Raw genomic sequence first — 18,572 nt, forward strand, 5'->3', positions numbered from 1 at the left:
AAGACAAGTTTTAAAGTATTTAGGATGTGTTGCTCTTTCAAATCTTTGCTTAGTAAGTGAGAATTCACCACCCCCCACCCTGTGTTTTTTCCTTCCTAAAGACACCAACAAAACTGTACTTCTTGTCAAAAAAAAGAGGAAGAGCTTCACTAATTCCTCTTCTGTGTGAGGTGCCATTTGTCCAAGTGAGGAAAATGGATATGAATGAGTGTTTTATATTGTGGTAATAAAACCTACATGGAAATGATCCTTTTTACTCTCCAAGAAAAAAAGGAACTAGAATCAACTGTTGCTTGTAAAATTTTATGGAAAGCTGAATGGAGAGATACCAAATAAACGGTTTGATTATTTGCAGATACTTTGGGAGCTCTTAGTATAAATTTCCCTCAACTTTGGCTTTTCACAGCATAAGTCAGTAAGCTGTGTGCAGAAATAAAGGAACAAGTTTTTTGAGTTGCCTTTTCTCCTAAAATGTGCCATGTGTCTTTCTTGTTTTCTGCCTTAAATATAGAAAAGAGGAAGGAGGAAAGTAGTGTGAAAGGATCATAGATGAGCCAGGCACTTGGTAAGATAAAAAAATCTGTAGGCCAGTCTCTGAGAAGCCTTTTTAATGCTTTGTGTGTGTTTCTATAGGAGGTTCTTGGCATTCTGTGTTTCTAAAATAGTCCTTAAATACTGGAGATGTGAGCTCATATTATTGCAGTTAGCTGGCTAAGGGCTTTATAAAAGCTTCCCAATAGAAGCCAAGGAGAGGGAGAGAGGGGAGGTCCTGCTGCAGCAGTGACCAGGGGCCAGGCAGGGGCTCCTGGTGGCTCCTGGCCATGCACTGGCCACACAACGAGCAGAGCTGACGCTTCCCTCTGCAGCAGCCTCTGTACCTAAAGCACGTGCTGGAAAGAAAAGCTGGAACACATGGTGAAGGTCATTTTCCATTTGTGTTTTGAGTCACTTGTTGCTCTGCAGTCTTCCCTGTAAGTGTTTAAAATAAAAATATCTCCCTATTCTTCCTCAGTAACTTCTGATTTAAGTGATGTAAGGTGAAGGGGAAAACCCCAAATCTAAAACAAATTAAAATTAATCTGAGGAGAAAAGAAGAAGTATTATTCCAAAATGGAATAAATATTTGTTGTCAGCACTAAATCTGGGATAATCTGCATGACAATATGGGTTTGTTCATTGTTTATTATAATTGAATTTGAAAAATGTCATTGAACAGCTACTTGTCAGTTTGTTGACATCATAACTTTCACAAAGGAGCTAAGAAATATTGTTGCCATTTTGAAGAGGATGATATTAAAGAAGAGACATTCCCTGCTTACTGTTTTCATAGATTTTGTTATTCTTCTAAGAGATGAAAGTAGCTGCACTGCTTCCCTTACTGCTGCAAAAGGAAGTGGAGATTCATGTAGCAGTTGTAAGGTTCAATAATTGTTGTAAAAGAGGGAGGTTTTCTAACCATGTTTCTAGGCTGGATGGTGCAGTCTGGATCATGCAGGGTACCAGCTGTAATCTAGACAGGCATGGTTCTCTTGGGAGAGCAGGAAGGAATTTCATTCACTGACTGCAGACTGACTACAGTATTTTTCCTAGAAGAGATAGAAATTAATTGTGAATGGCAACCTGCAAATTGTAAAATTCATGACAAAGAGAGCAAGGGGACATATTTCCTTTACATTTATGTGAAGGGAAGTAAAAAAGGAGAATGAAAAATAAACCAGGGAAGAAAGAAGGCTTTCTGCTTAAAAAAAAAATACTTTTGATACAAAAGCACCTTCTAGCATTACAAATCTGCAGCTTGAGGAAAGAAGAAAATGAGCTTGTTCACCGTGCTCATTGTGATGTGCACGCTTCCAGAGCTTTGAGATCAGGCAGCTGGGAGCATGCTGTGTGGGCTTCATTCTGTGCTTGCCTTTTATTTCATTTACTTAAGTGGTTTTACTCATCAGTGGTTCTAATATGTCTCGCTCCAATTGTTTCAGCAGCATCTATCTAATCTAAACTCTTCTGTTCACTTTCTCACCATTAACCTTTTAGCAAGGCAGATTTTTAGTTCATTAATGGTTTGAAACTGACAGCCTGACAGCATCAAATGCCAGGAGTCCAAATTTTACAGAAATACTGACGATCTAATGTATGCAAGTTAAGGTATATAGGTTTCTCTCCTGTCCAACACATCAAGCATGTTGGAAGGAAAAAAGCCTCTTCAGTCCCCTCCCTGCCCACAATTTCATATTTTAAGAGCTTGTCAAAATATGAAGTTACAACAGTTTTAGAGACTAAACTTACCCGTTAGTAGAACAGATTTAACTGTGGACTACACTGCAAAAAGCAAAATTTGCACTCCAAGCTATCCAGAGTTTTACTGGGAGTGATATTTCACTGTTCATGGTTTTGTTTCTACTCCCTTTTCCATCCAAGAGATTAAACAAAAACCTTTGCATTGCATGGTTTACCTACCTATTTCTTTGAATGTTATTTCAGATAGCACAGATTTCTCTGGTGAGTTGCATAATGCTAATGAAGATATTCTTCATCTGTGGTTTGAAGACTGATGGCTTCCTAAATACCTGGTAGTTTTAGTGCTTGGATGAGACATTTGGTGCTGGCTCAGGTCATTTCTAAATGGAGCTCAACAGCTGGAAACAGGAACAGAAGCAATTTTCCATTTAAGCAGCTCAGAAATTGCTGAAGAGATGTTTTGTCATTGCAAATGGGAAGTTAGGAGTCTGTGCAGCAGCTTCTCTAATTAGAAGTCTTCCCCGCTATGAAGGTTTGAGACTCCTCTAAATGCAGAAATATAAATTACGTGAATGTGGACGATACAGTTCAGCATAAACATCAATTTCATCACTGAGAGAACAGTTTGTATTCACACTCTGAAATATTTTGCATCACAAGATGTCTTAAATCTCCAGTGGTTTCTCAGCAAAAGCTGGTAACAGTCAAAGCCCTTCCAGACAGCTTGACTGGAAATAAATCAGTTTATTCAGGAGGGTGGTAAGTTGTACAAGGTTTCACTTAGTGGGGTTGTGATGGACATAATCCACATTACAGGTCATAGCATGTTTGAGGTGGCTAAACACGAAATGTAAATATACATTTCTGTACTGTGGATTTGTCTTTTTCATTGCAACAGCTGACTGTCAATCCAGTATTTGATTTTTATAATCTTTTAGATTCATAGTGAGTTTTCCATTTCTGTGGCAACTACGAAAGATGGCCCAGGAAAGTAGACTTACACACATAAAACATTTCTTAGTTTTAAAAATTTTCCATTGGAAATTTCTGTAGTGTCTTATTAGAGGAATGTATAATTTTGAAGGCTTTTCGAATTATTTCCTCCATGTAATTTTGTTCTCCCTATGATTTTGCTTTCTTTTTAACTGAAGAACTTAGTGTGTTTGATAATATTTGGGTGGGAGATAGGAGTTAGAATAATCCTTTCAAGTTTCCCTTAAGTTTTCCCTCACTTTGGTTTTATATCACTTTGCTTTATTTGAATTTACTTTCTGAAGAGTCCTGTATTCAATATTCCATTTCCCTATGTTAAAGGATAATAATTCTTGGAAACTGGAGGATCTTGGGAAATCTGTAGTGCAGATCAGAACTGTGTCTGGAATCTCATTGTGCCTCCTCGAGAGGTCAATACTGCAGGCCTGGGGATGATGTTGGAAATGTTGCACAAAGAAATTCCTGTGGGGAGTCTTAACAGCCTCTAATAATTTTGAAATTTGTATTAATAACCATAAAGGATCTTTGCTCCTTGGCAAATCAAGTAGTCACATTTTTATTGCATGTGACATTTTAGCACCTGTAGCTCCTGTGAAAGAGTTCCAGTCTGCTGGAGCACACACTGTGGGAAGGAGTTACCTCCCTCTCTTTGTTTTGAATATGGCACCTGCTAATTTCATCTGATAGCCCTTAATTTTAATTACTGGAAGAGATGAGTGAGTCCTTAATTTTTATTACTGCAAGAGTTAATGAGTGACTCCTCCCCGTCTACCTTCTCCCCTGATTTTTATAGACTTGTGTCACCTGTATCTTTTTTTCTCAGAATGAGAGATCTGTTCCATATGTTTGATCATTCTTGGGGACTTTCTGTCTTTTTCAGTCCCTTTGAGAACTCAGGGGGTTTGTGTGTGAGGGCAAAAGGAGCTGAGAACTGCACACAATGGCCAGGGTGTTGGATGAATTTATGCAGCATTTTTATAGCTTCTCATTGCTCTTTATTGCTTTCCAAAGTATTAACAAGTATGGGTTTCAAAGGTGTCATTTCTCTATTAAAATAGCACTTTTCCTGCAAATGTGTCATTTTATTTCTACCTGAATTTAGTTTCTGTCTTTTCCCTTTGGTGGGTCATCTGGGAAGGTGTGGGAAACAAGAGCCTTGATCTAGATCCTTGAACAGCTCTACTGATCACCATGATGAAACTCTTTGTTTTCTGTCTTTTAATAAGTTACTTATCCAAGTTAATACCTTTTTTTAAAGGATGAACAGTAAACTCTTCCTATTCTCAATTTTAGTTTTGAATGTGCAGTGAGGTTACAGTTTGAATCTTCTTCAGGAGCCAGAACCAGGAACTTTTAAAATTTGTGTATTTTAATGAACATTGCTGTGATTTGGACAACACTATATGCTGCAATATCATTGTCTTATTATTTAGTTATTAGGTAGCTGGATTTATAGCTTTATTGCTAATCTGTAGATATATAGATCCAGATAGATAAGGACAGATCCTTAGAAAGATTACCTGGCTGTTGTCCTGGCAGGTAATATGCATGGACCACACAACAGATATTTAAAAATAGCAACTATCATGGGATTCTGGTGATTGAATTTAGGTGTCTGTGGTGTTGCTTTTGACAACCAGCAGTCTTTCTTCATAGTCTGAAGACTAAAAAGCATTATTAGGACAGGAGCTTTCTTTATACCAAAGATGAATTACATGCTAAAGGGACTGTTTTACCTCCAGTGAAAAAAGGGAAGCCTGCAGGGTCTGGCATCTGGCTCACAGCTGATGCTCGAATGAAGTTAAGTCAGTCTTGAATAACTACATCAGAACACTAAATCTTGACAAAACCAGCTGAATGTCATTGTACTAAGAAGTATAAGCAGATTACATGTAAACTGTGAGGCTCATGTAGTCACAACAGAGCAAAGGGTAGTATGAAACCCTAAATTTTAAGATTTCTTAGCTTTTCAGTGGTTAAGTAAGAAATCATGCTAAATAATCACTAAAATAATAAGCAATTGTGAGTAGCATATTCAGTAGGTAAAATTTGATTCATACAAGATAAAAGCAATAAAGCAAGTTTAATTGCAGGACCTCGTGCCTTCTCCTGAAGAAAATACACACCTGGAAAATCTATCAAAGAACTTAGTCTCATCTTTAGTTTTGGAATAACAGACTCTGAGCCAATAGGGAGTGTCAGCATATACTGATTAAATGATCCTGCCCTTCCTTTCTCCCTCCCTTTTCTTCTGTATGTAATTCTTCACAGTGCTATGCTAAAAGTAGTACAGGCTTGTCATTTTCCCTTTATTCTGCCACAAACATATAAATAATTCCTTCTCTGTCCAGCAGGTGATTTTCAAGGACTTCCCTTCATGTGATTTTCAAATACTTTTTGATGTAGTTAAGTAAAACACCAGTAACTTCTTTTACTAAATATTTCAGAAGTTACAGTTATTTTGAAAACTAGACTGCCTTTTAATCAAAATAAAATGCAACTATTCCTTAAGCATTCAAAAATTTATACTTAGGCTTGATGTAGTTTAAGCATTTTAACCAAGGAGTAAAACTTGTTTTGCTTCTTGTCAACTGTAAGAAAGAATCATATAAGAAAAATAAACATCAGTGACGAATCAGAAAAAAAAGCCCCAGAAAAATCATGGTTTTTTCTAAAATTTCCCTTGTCTGGGGACCTCAGTTCTGTTTCCTTTGCTTTGTTTACTTGCTTGCTTGCTTGTCTGCTTGGATTCCAGGGCTGTGACAGTGGATGACAGATGCAGTAATTGTAAGATGCTCTGACAGTCAGTGCTGTATTTCTAGGGCACCAAGTGAGCTAAGGGTGGTGTAATGTAATCACAACCTGTTCACCATTCTGTGATGGGTATTGTAGCAGGATTTAGACAGACATGCTATTTTTATACACACCTTGTCTTTTCTTTCTTTTTCTTTCTTTGTAGTCAAGAAGTAACACTGAATTGAACACTAGAAAGCCCTTTTCCCCCAAATACCTTTAGTTACCATATGCATGCTAATTCCAAAAGCCTTTAATATTCAAGCAGCATATTCTTGTTGACTACTTGAATATTGCTTTCCTCTAAAACACTGATGGTGTTGTGGCCAGTTCCCAGTGGACTGATGTACATGAGCATTTATGGGGCCTCCACTCCTTCACTCTTGACTTGGCTGCTTTGTCCAAACTTGTTAATTGTGGTAAGAGTCATGCTGATGGCTGAAATTGTGTTCATTTCCAAAGAGCTCCAGTGGGATGAAGGCTTTGGTCTTTTGCTTTGAAACAACAGGATGCTTATTTGGAGGATCATCTTTTATTTAGAGATTGTTGATTTTGTCTAGACAGAGAGAATTAAGATGTTGGAAGTTCATATGCCTTTCACAGCATCTAAATACAGGGGCTTGCAATTTTACTGCAGAAGGGTAAAGCCTTTCACAGGTAAAATCTTTTTCAAAATTAGAAAAAGAACTTATTTCTTTACAAAGATATGATGTAAATCAGAAGACCTCTGTTTATTCAAGTCCAAGTGTCATCTAAAATAGACATCAGTTGGAAGAAACTGCCCTTTAATCTGCTGGAATATGGACAAAGTGTGAAAATGTGCCTTTGTCAGGTGGAAGAAAGTATAGTTTGTCTATGTGAAAAGAAATTGTAATATGAAGCTTAAAATACTTTAATTGCTTTGTTGTCTGCATTCTGTGGAATATTTACCAAACATCCCACTAAGAAGTTCTCTGAGTTGTGCTGCATCTGATGCTGTGGTTAGGGGGACCGTTCTTTAGGGAAGCATCATCTGGTATTTAGAGCTGAGTGATGTTCATGTTTCAACTTCTGAATGATTTAAAGGCAAGAGCTACTAAAGAGGAGTTTGAACCCTGGGATTGAGGCAGAGTTGGTTTATTTTTAAGCTCAAGCTGGGTGCCTCTGGAGAGGAACCCTGAACAAAGAAATCCCTGGGCCTTTACACCCTCCCAGTTTGTGCGCAAGATGTTCACGTGCCCCGCCTGCCCCTCTTGGTCCGAGGGTGAATCATTGTCTGGGGTCTTCCAATATCTCACTGGATTCTGTCTCCTTGTCTACCTGGGCAGGCCATTAACTGCTCTTATCTCCCAGCCTCAGGGTTTCAGGGACTGGGCACCCTTATCTGAAGGTTCCCAGTCTTTGTTTCCTCCCCGGCTGAGCCAAGGGGAGTTCACCTGCACCAGGCTGTGAGCTGGCAGTAGAAACGTGTGCAGTTTTGGCAACTGAGTCTCCCCATATTGGCTGGGAGTGCATTGGGCAGATGTACCTAACTGGCTGGTGTCAAAAAACGCAAATAATTGTACGTGCACACGGATAGTCTTTCTAGCAAAGCAAAGCTGTGAAGAAAGTATTTACAGGGCAAGAAGCTACTGTAGAAGACTGAAGCAATCAAATGTTTAGACAGGTGTTGGGTTCCCTTTTCTTCAAGAACTTTTGTTTTCTTTATAAATGTTTCTTAAAATTCCCATTACCCTCTTTGAAGTCCCATGTGGTGACCCTTCAGAAAAGTGTTAACTCTGTCCTTTTGGGAAACCTCAGGATAGCAATATTTGATCATGCTGTCACAGAAAGGGCTTTAGGTGGAGCTGAATGTTGGTAGCAAGGGAAAAAATGAAATCTTGGACATTTATTTTGTTTCTGACAGAGTGAGAGCATTTTGACATCTGAAAGTCTTTGGGGTTTTTGTATTTTTTCTCTTTTTCAGATTTTAAGGCAGAACAGATAGGATGGATAGAGCGCTAGATGACACTCCTTAAGCATATTAGAAAAAAAAGAATTAATATGGCTTTTCCCTTATGACACCAGCATTATACATAGTCAGTGAGAAGATGGTTTATGCTCCTGTTAATTCAGAGCTAGAAGACTCTAATAATAACCATTTCTGCTTCTTTGTGAACAAATGTTCTCAGTTAATAAATGGAGTGTAAAACACATTGAAGGCTACAGCTTTTATAATCTCAGGAATAGTGGCCCTGGATTTGCATATAAACCTATATATTAGAAAATTCACATGCATATAAGCCACATCTAAATATACTTAGGTGAATGTTAGGAGGAAGTATTGTGGTCAGAGAAACGTGACACTTTTTTCCTCTGACCCGGTCATTGAGGTTTTCTGAAAATCTAAAAGTTCAAAAGATACATAACTGCCTTTTCCTCCCTTGTGCAAAGCACCAGTGCACATTGTTGTATTCACTATTCAAACTGACAAACTATGTTAAGCTTCATATTTCTAGCTCATACTGCCCCTTTTAATGAATTCTTTAATGTCTGATGTATTCCTTAACAGTATCTTCATAGAGTTGTATTCCAAGCAGCAGTTTCCAAATAATTTTATTTAGGATAAAGACCTCAATACACTTTTCAAAATAAATAATGATACTGAGTAAATTCTTTTTTCCTTATTCCTGAGTAAATAAGCTATTGCTTCAAGAAGCCTGTATTGTTAAAAAAGCCTCAAAGGATAAGGATGCTACTTTGGTGCAAAGTGAAACAGAACCTTCTGCATTGACCTATCTGTGCACATATGACAATTCAATTCGAATTTTCAGATTAAATATTCTAGATACACTAGATCTGAATAATGAAAGTAAATATACAAATCAGTTTTCGGCCACAACAGAAAACCCTGAAATATAATGTTAAAATATCCTGAAGGAAGAAACTTGGTCACAAGTCTACTTTTCTCTTTCTGGTCAGAGCTCAATAGTTGTAGGAACAACCACAGTGTCTTCAGGTGAGAAAAACTCAAATTGTTTATTGTCCACTTCGTGTTCTGTTTCTTTTGTGTTGTTCTCTGCTGTTACAGGGACTGCAGTTGACACAAAATATATAAATGAAAGAAAGTGAGACTGTTCAGATTGTACCATGACCTCATTTACCCGACTTTGTGGCCACCTAAGCAATTTTTGCAATCCCTGTTAATTCAGTATCAGAGGAAAGTGGTCTGCAGTGATGCAGATTTGCAGTGTGCCAAAATGCCATCAGGGCCCACAGAACTGGTTATTTGGTGCTGGGTTGTCCTTCCATTGGTTTCATTGACCAAGCATTAACACTGCCAGCTTGCTGCTAAATCTGTCTCACCCCTCTGAATATCTGTACACCAAATCATGGTGATTTTTCATGCTTTTATCAGCTGTTGCTGCAGCAAGAGGGCCCTTCATCCCTTTTCATCTTTAGGATTGTCTTGCCAGGAGATAAATGAAATTTGTGTCTGACAGCTAAATAATCTAATGCAGAAATAGTGGGATTAAGATTCTGCCTCTTTTGTTGATACTATTCTGTTGTGTTAGGTGTCAACCTAGGCTTGGGGTCAGAAAACACAAACTGTTTCCACCATGTTTTTCTTGTGTGACAGGACTGAGCAAGTCAGAGTGATATCTACAGAGAAATGCAAGTGGAACAAGGCTCACTGCCACCACCTAGAAAAGGGGTTTATGATAATCAGCATGCTGGAGGAGGACAGATGGAAACTGAAACTTTAGGAGTTTCTTTAGGAGTGTCTCTGTACCACTGGGCTAGAGATACAAGGGCATAGAATGATATGCTGCCTTTCTTGCTGGTGATGAAACCTTTCTGCAGCCAAGAATCCAAGATAGTTTTAGAGAGAAAATGCAGAACTTCACTTGTCTTTGCAGCCTGGTTTTTAGGACACTACTGGGAGATACCATTATGGGCATTCTGGTTCATGCTGCATTTGACTTTTAATTGCAACCATTATTGACAACATGATAGATTTAGGTAAATGAAGTGAGACAGTTTATGCTGGGAGAGGTCAGGGATTGCTGACAGGGTTGAGGATCCTGGTATTGCATTTGGAATGTCTAAATTCACAAAAAGTCCTTCAAGTTCTAAGTCTTTTGTGCCTGTGTCCCAAAGGGCTAAGATGTAGTTGCTTCTTAGGAATCCTGAGCGCAAAAGGTAAGAATTAATCAGGCAAAAGACTAACAGCAAAGCTGGAGCTGTCTATCAGTTCTTTGTAGCACAGATCAATGTGTCTAGAAGGGCTTGGACCACCTTCTTATGTGAAGGGAAAACAGAGGAAGAGAAAGAATTATATTGAAATCTTCAGTTCAACATATTGGGTGTTCTTTGCTCCCATGTTTCCTTTTTTCAGAAGTGAAGGTTTTGATAAATAGTACTGGGCCTTCAATTGAAGAAGACAACAAAATATCCTGTAGTAACTGTTTTTGAGAAGAGGAGTCTATGTTATTAGATGTGTAAGCAGATGCATATTAGATCAGCAAGAATTCAAGTTGGGCTTGCTTTTTTCTCCTCACCACTAAAAATTTGGTAGATATTTGACCTGTATGGGAGTATGAGTGACACAGAAGAGTTGGAGAAAGGGCAGGAAAGTTTCTGACTTATATGGGAATGTTACTGTCTCCCATTTTTGTTTTCTTGTCAGAAAAATTGGTGGGTCTGCTAATAATGTTTGGTCTGGGTCTCCAAGTCTTAGCTATCCTGGAGTTTTTAGCCTGTTATAGCAAAACCATCAGATTTACCAGATCAAAGAGGATTCAGCATCTCTTAGAGTGAGGAGAGTTTATCTTGGGTATTTCCCAATGAACAAAAAAGTACTATATTAAGTTTCATGTAGATGTTTTCAGAAAGAGGTGACACATTTTCCATGCAAATGTAGACCAATTGGAAACATAAATAATAATTTTTAAATCCCACCTCCTTTAGAACCTCATAACAGGACAATTGAACTTGGCAGTTCATGTCCACCTGAAACCAGATTTACATGACTTATAATTTTTTATTCCTTTCTCCTGTCGGTGATGCTTTTTTCACCCCTAGAAATCACAGAGTGTAGTCCCCTCACAATTAAAGAGTAGCAGTTCCACTTGTCTTCTGCTTTCCCTGTCCCACAACAAATTCAGGTATCCCTTCTCACTGGAGTGGGTCCTATGCAACCCTCATAAAAATTATTTTAATTCTTCCTCCTAGCTCCTAATAAAAGAGCAGCCTTGTTTGGATAGTATTCCCTTTTCTGTTCACAAATTGGTTCCCAATGCTGATTTATCACCTGCACAGCCATTTGTTCTGAATGAACAGATGAAATAACGTTTTCAAGCATTGCTCTTGCATCTCCTTGTATATATTAGGAAATTACTTTGCATAGTGGATTTTCCAGTAGGATACACAAATATCTTCCTTTTTACTCGTTATTCTTTTGTTGTGATCTGTAGCTTGTTATATTTTAGCCTGTTGTGGGTTTATATGGTGTTTGGTTTCATGGCATAAAATTGATGATTCATGTATGGTAAAGCAATTACTAAAATATTTCCTTTAATTAACTGCTCTTGCGTAATAATTTCATCTTTAAAATAACAAAACCTCCCCTAATTTAAGGAGTTTTCATATTCTTTTAGTGAGCATGTCTATATTGCAGTACAGTTTAGAGTATCTACTTTCATCATTTTCCTAAACAATTTCATGAAGCAGAAATGTGAATAAAGGTTTGATGATGACTGAGCATGTACTGTGATGTGCAGCTATCTTGATCTGCCCTTCCCAGTCTTGCTTTCATCTTGGAGGCATTCTGTACTTCTGTCTGTGTAAATGCAAATGCCTGGTAGCTTCAAGTTCTTCATTGTATCTCTTTTAGTACAATTTTCACTGCTTTGTAGATAGATCTCAGATTTATAATCATCCTTCTTGACTTTAAACTTCTCCAGCACAACCAGGTCATGAACTTTTCTGTTTCGCTCTCTCTCAATTTGCAGATATCTGTTATCTCCTATTTTTCTTGTTTCCAGCTAATGCCTCTTAGCTTTCATTCCCACCTCAGAAAATAGTTTGGGAGGTTCTCTAGAGTTGTGTTGTTTATTTCTCTTCCTTAGCAGTTCACAAACTCTGGATTCTGAGCAGAGTTATAAGCTCATCAGAAGGGCAGGTGTTTCTTCTTCCCACCTGCAAGTTAAATTTCAATGGAATGCCTTTGGTTATTGCAATTCATAGTCTGCATTGCTGCCAGCATGGATTTGATGATGTCTTGTGCACAACTCTCAGAACTATCTTTCCTCCTTAAGTGCTCTTTTTACCAGCCTGAAATCCCTGTGTGTATTTGAGTCCTTTCCATAGATATATTATCACACGTTATTGCATACTATTAACATGGAGCTCTCAGTATTCTTTATACACCTTGGAATATTCAGCTACTCAAAGAGCCCTACTCCTGTTGCTTCTTACATTGGCCAGGGTTTTCTTATGGACCTTGTGGTCCTCAGCACTGGCAGGGCTGGATCTCAGCACTCTGCTCTCTAAGCTGTCACCCAGGAGGTCATGAGAGCCTGGAGGAGATTTGTGGTGCTTGTGCAGACCTTGCAGGGAATGGCAGCTAGGGCTTTTCTGAAACAATTATGCCAACAATTATGCTTATTTTCTTATCTACACATTGATAGGATTTTAAAGATAGGAAACTTTTATCATAGGGAGACAAGCTGAGAAAGAGAGGGGATAGTGTGCATATAATAGGAGAAGATACATAAAGATGAATATCACTGATTTTCTTCTATTTTATTTTGGTGGGAGCAGATGGTATTTATTTAATATTACCTCAACTTACCTGTCTGAGGCAGATTATTGCTTATTATAGTAGTTCACTGTAAATTAGTTACTTTTGCTAAAAAGATATAAAAAAATAAAATAAGAAAGAGATGTTGATATAAAAATCACACTCAATCTAGAATGACTGAAATGAATGTTCCTTGTATGAACAGAAGTCAAGTGAGTTCCTCTCTGCTGCTTCTTTCAGCTTTACTTTTGGTACTGAATAACATCTTTCCCTAAGTCATTTCATCAATTGTTTAATATTCAATCTACCAGTGAAACTTCTGTGAGTCTTCCCTGAAACTCAGGGAAGTGTTAAGGGGTTATAATTTAAAAATGTTAGAAACATTAGTAGAGGGAAATTAAAGGATCACATTTTTACTAATTCTTTATAATTTTGAAAAAAGTTAATCCCCAGTAACAAGCATAAGTATAGTTTATAATTTGCCTCTTTTTCCTTACTGTCCCTTTTCTACTCCTATATTTTGTATTTCCATTACTATTTTTATGTTGTCCAACTTTTAACTGAACCTGCAAATTTTAAAGAAGAATAATTATTTTTTTTCAGAGTGTTGGGAAGAAATTACCTCCAGCCACAGCAACTCAGGAGCCAACAAAAATAGAAGTGGACAGCAGAACAAAAAGTAGGTTTCATAGGTTTTTCTTTTTTGCACTTTGTGCTCTTAAAATCAAGCTGAATGCTTTTCTTTGGTTTTGGTTAAAAGAATGTCCTATATGTAAAAAAGCCAGGATGCAGATAGATATATTTAGGATAAACTTTGAGTAGGTGGTACCTAGACAAAATGCTTTGTTTCACAGAATCCTCTGAATTGTTTTTGCTCTTGTGACCCTACCTCAGATTTTCTGCTACTAAAAATCAAGTTAAATTATGTGATAAACTTTCAGCCTTGAGGATACTTTGGAATTAATCAGAGTTGAATAAGATCCAAATTCAGGTTGTAACTTGTAGGTAGGTAAAAAAAAAATTCTCTCATTGCGAGTGCCTTTGCCTTTTCCCTTTTTTTAAAAAAAATATTGTAATTATTTTATTTTTATTTCTTTATGTAGCAGAAATAACACTGTATGCATGGAATAGTTTGTATGGGAAATCAAAGAAAAGGCTTCAGGGAGACCTTCCAGCAGCTTTCCAGTACCTCAAGGGGACCTACAAGAGAGCTGGAGAGTGAATTTTTATAGGGGAATGTAGCGACAGGACAAGGACAAAATGGCTTTAAACTGAGAGAGGGCAGGTTTAGATCAGGTGTTAGAAATTTCTTGCTGTGAGCATAGTCAGGCACAGAGCAGGCTGCCCAGAGAAGGATGGCTGCCCCATCCCCGGCAGTGCTCAGGGCCGGGCTGGATGGGGCTCTCTGCCACCTGGTACAGTGAAAGGTGTCCTTGCCCATGGCAGGGGCATTGGGACTAGGTGATCCTAAAGTTTCTTTCCAATCCAAACTATTCTCTGATTCTCTGACCTTCAGTCCTTTTTGCATCATTTCAGTGCTTAGCACTGATGAAATAATGACTAAATCTTTCAGGTATGTCTCTATGCTGTTCTAGGGAGGCATATGTAACCAGCTTACCAAATAACATAAATATATATTCCCCTTCTTTTGATTTTATTTATGTAGAGTTGCAAATAAATGTTACAGATTCTGGTGGAAAAGAGTAAGAGGGAAGATACATACCTTAGAAAAGAAGCTGAATATAACAGAGTTGACTTTCTTTAAATATTGTCCAGTCCTTCTTCCCTGATGTGTTAATCTTTTTTGGATAGTTGTCAGATAACATTTTGTCTCAGAACTGAAACCAATACAGACATATGTAGGAAAGCATCTGGATCAGCAGGGCAGGGTCTGTCTGAGGGAAGTGTGTGGTTGCAAACTGGTTTGCTCAGGTTTTCAGCTCAGAGTTGGAAAAGCAGCTTAAAAGAGCTTTTAGTGAGTTATTGTCCATTAGCCCCACCACAATCATTGACTTGCTACATCCTCTCATCTTGTGCCCCCATGCCAGCAGGCTCTAATGGGAAATACTGCATGATTTCAATTGCCCTGAGGAAGTGGAAACTTGAAATACTGAAAAATGTGTGAACTGGTAATGCAGAAGAGGGCTCCTGAAGGTGTTTTGGAATTGCCTTTGGCAGCCTGCAGGCTGAGCAGCTCAAGCTGACCTGAGTGCAGGTCCAGGGGCTTTCCCACCTGCAGCATTGACCCTTGTGTGGAAGCCAGGCTGCTTCTTCCACATCACCTTGTACTTCTGACAGCTGAAGCTGCTCACTAAATCCCATCCCAGGGTATGGGAGGTTCCTATTTTATAAACTGAGTGTGGAAACCTTCTGACCAATGGTTAGAAAATTGTATCTTCTACTGTGATGCACTGAGCTCTGGCTGAATGTATGGGAGACACTTTTCACTTTTCAGAGACACTTTTCCATCAACACTTTTGGGCTCTGGATGGTCCTCCTTTCACCTCTTTTTATTTCCTTTTTGGCCAGAAAGATCCTTCTATTGCTGTCTTCATTCAACATCCACTTTGTCAGAGTTGGTGAGAAAAGTGGACTACTTATTTGCACAGTATCTTGTTGCATTTTAATGAAACTGCATTATTTATTGTTTTATCTTTTCTGGAATCTCTGGGGCCTCAGTAGAATTCTTGGCATCTCTGTTAATGCTTGGGAAAGAGAAGCACATCTATAGGAAGGTCTGATGTAATGTAATTATATATAATTTTCTTAGCCTCAAATGACATCATTGAAGACACATTTCATTCAGCTGAAGTTGTCCTTCACTTAAATTGAAAAACCTTTCAGTGTAAATGAAACCTGCTTCAGTCTGGTTTGGTGTTTAATATAGGCAGAGGAATAATTTCTCCATAATAAAATTAATGTCTGATAGTCAGAAATTAGGAGTATGATCAGGCCTTGGCACAGGACTATAATCTGTATAGTATCTGTCTTTTCTCAAAAATTCAATTTTTACTTTTTACCACAAACAAGCTTGAAAAGGCATTCAGCCCAAGGAAGTTGGCAGTCTCAGAAAACTGGTGGATGTTCCCATTGCTGTGCTCAGCACAAAAGTATCATTCCACCTTGGACCTCAAGTACTTTCACTTCTGCCTGGGATGGTCGTGTCCCAGTCCTTGCTGGAGTCTTTAACAGATACTGTGCCATTCTCCAAGGAAGCAGCAGGAAACAGAAGATCCACAGACTAAGTTCAGTACAGAGAGGGAGCTTTTAGATACATGGTTTAGATTCCTTTGGGATTACTCTTGGAGATGAATGCTGCAAGCAAGACAGAGGTTATGTTGGGAGAGGAAGAATCCAGTTTTTAATTTTCCTCATTTATTTCCATGACTGATGATGTTATACCTCAGTGCCAACTGGATTAAAAAAATGCAATTGCATTGAGAAAAGAGAGAGGAAGCAGGCACCAGCAGCATTTTCCCTCTGCCCATGGGGCTTCATCAAGGAGTGATGGTTGCTGACTGTTCTCACACTTGGATTCCAGTCTGCTTTTTTCTGTAACTTTTCTGATGTGATGGGGCAGTGATCAGCAGTGAGGCACTTAATGTGCCAACTGCTCCTGGAACATGCAAGGTGAGCTAAGCTCTGCAATGGGGTGAGTTTGTTGAAGCAAAAGGCAGAGGTGTGTGGTCTCTAAGGTGCATCTCCCAACAATACACTTTGTAAATCTCCCCAGAAATGTACTTAAGATTTTATGAGTCTTGAGGGTCAAAGACAATTTTTGCTCAAAGGAAGAGCACAGTGAAGGTACAAATCTTTACAGGGTTTGAGTGATCCCTTGGAAAACATCAGTAATCTTTTACAAATGAGGGAATGCATCTTCAAAGAGAAAAGGGGAGAGCTGTTTGATCTAGATTTGTGGATTCCTAGATTTAGAGGAGTATTCTGCTCTTGAAGTTCCATCTCTGCCAAGTAGATAGGATGGCACATTAATGCATGAGTGTTTACAATCCTCTTTCTGGGGTGGGATATATTGTTTTCTATGAAATAGCTTACTTTTACTATGAGTGGCTTGTGGTGAATAGGATATGTTGTAGAAAATATATCTTTGAAGTAGCTCTGTTGGATTCTAAAATTAAGCAAAACAAAACCATCCACAACATCTCAGAGTTCTTGCAGATTATTGAGACTGCATTAATAAAGTATAAAAAAGCAGACAACAAAATAGCAAAGGCAGTAAGTCACAGAGTGCCTTCACCACAGCACTTAATTTGATTACTCCACTCACTATTTAAAATTTGTGTTAAGCTACTGTATAGGAATACCAAGATCATAGCAAACAATCTTTTTGCATGGTGAATATGTATTAATAGGACCATAGTTACTTCTGTTTCTGTTTTCTTAATAAGATGGCGTTTTGACAGTTTACATCTTACTAAGTTCTGTGAAAATATTTATTAGTGAAATCTATTTATGAGTCTTGAGTGCAGCAATTAATAGTAAAACCAAATTCTGCTGAATATAGTGTTTGGATTTTTTTTGTTGTCTGATTTGTGATTTTGATAATAATTATGTAATTTTTCATTAGATTTTGTATGTTTTACTGCATTTCAGAAACATTTTATGAGTGATAGTCAAAGAGAGGAAGTTTAAGCTCAAGGAATACTGCCTTAATGCTGCTTGTTTTCTTGCTTAGTATTACTGTTTGCGTCCATATTGATTGCTGTATCATTTAGACTTTGCTGATGGGGAAATATTTAAGCCACAAAGATTAACCTTAAAAAGAAGCAACAATAGAAGTAAAAGAAAGAGATTGTGTCATCCTGCCCTAAGAGGAAAAGCAAATTCCAGAGTCACTGTCCCCATTGAAATTTAAGCTGGAATGAATATTTGTCTGTGGACTGCCTTCTTGAAGGTCTCAGCTCACCCCAAGAATGTGGCAGGAGAACAAACACAAGAGTCATGCTTTAGAAGTGCAGCAGGTTCACTGATACAGTAAATGGAGTTTGCTCAGATCTGGTTGGAAGAGTACAATATTTAACCAGTCTCTCAAAATACAAACAAACCAATTTACCTGGTATACTACTGCAGGATCCCAAGTCCCAGAGCAGGTCTGCAGCTTGACATCAGCTCTTTACCCTGCAGTTGTAAATACATATTGAGCCACTGGATTCTGTCAGGGGAACACTGTCCCTGCAATGGCCTGGGTAGTGAAGCAGCCCCTTGCTATTGCTCTTCCTCTTGAGGCAATGATTTTTTGAGGGGTCGAGACTTTGTCAAAAAGGCCCCATTTTCAACCTGGGGACAGACAGTGTTGCACAAAGACACATGGTAACAACCCCCATAAAATATCTCATACCCTTTAGCTTTATCCATTCACTCAGTCCCTTGAGCAGTGCCCGTGGTTGGGAGGAGCTGTGAGTTTGCAGTGAGAGACTGAGGTCTGACAGAGTAAAGTACTGCTGAATTGATAAAACAGCACTAAAAAGCTCATGAGTATCATCTTTTCTCCTCCCTTACTGTTTCCAAGATATCTGCTGTTGGGGGTTTATTAACAGATATATTTTTATCAGGTCAGGAGGAAAAACAGAGGCTTCTGGAAGAACTGTCTGTGATGTATAAACTCAGCTTTGGATGTCAAATGTAAAAATGAGATTTATCATCTATAGCTGAGGGATACTTAGTATCTTAGTTTGAAGTTTTAATTTGGCTTATTTGCCAGGCATATAATAGGACATATTGTTTTGACTCTTAGTATTTTTCTGGGTTTTTTTTATTTTATTCAGAA

At 38.2% G+C, this 18,572-nt stretch overlaps 1 protein-coding gene across 5 annotated transcripts in view; it reads left to right on the plus strand.

The window, feature by feature from the left end:
- Positions 1 to 18,572, plus strand: part of SH3KBP1 (SH3 domain containing kinase binding protein 1) — a 211,463-nt gene that overhangs the window by 136,427 nt on the left and 56,464 nt on the right. For all 5 annotated transcript variants that reach the window (XM_063182713.1, XM_063182721.1, XM_063182728.1 and 2 more), the window contains one exon: positions 13,391 to 13,466. In XM_063182713.1, the coding sequence (XP_063038783.1) occupies positions 13,391 to 13,466 (76 nt within the window). The remainder of the gene's footprint in view (positions 1 to 13,390; positions 13,467 to 18,572) is intronic.

This window comes from Melospiza melodia, chromosome 2, assembly GCF_035770615.1.
Source record: "Melospiza melodia melodia isolate bMelMel2 chromosome 2, bMelMel2.pri, whole genome shotgun sequence".
NCBI classification, from domain to species: Eukaryota; Metazoa; Chordata; class Aves; order Passeriformes; family Passerellidae; genus Melospiza; species Melospiza melodia.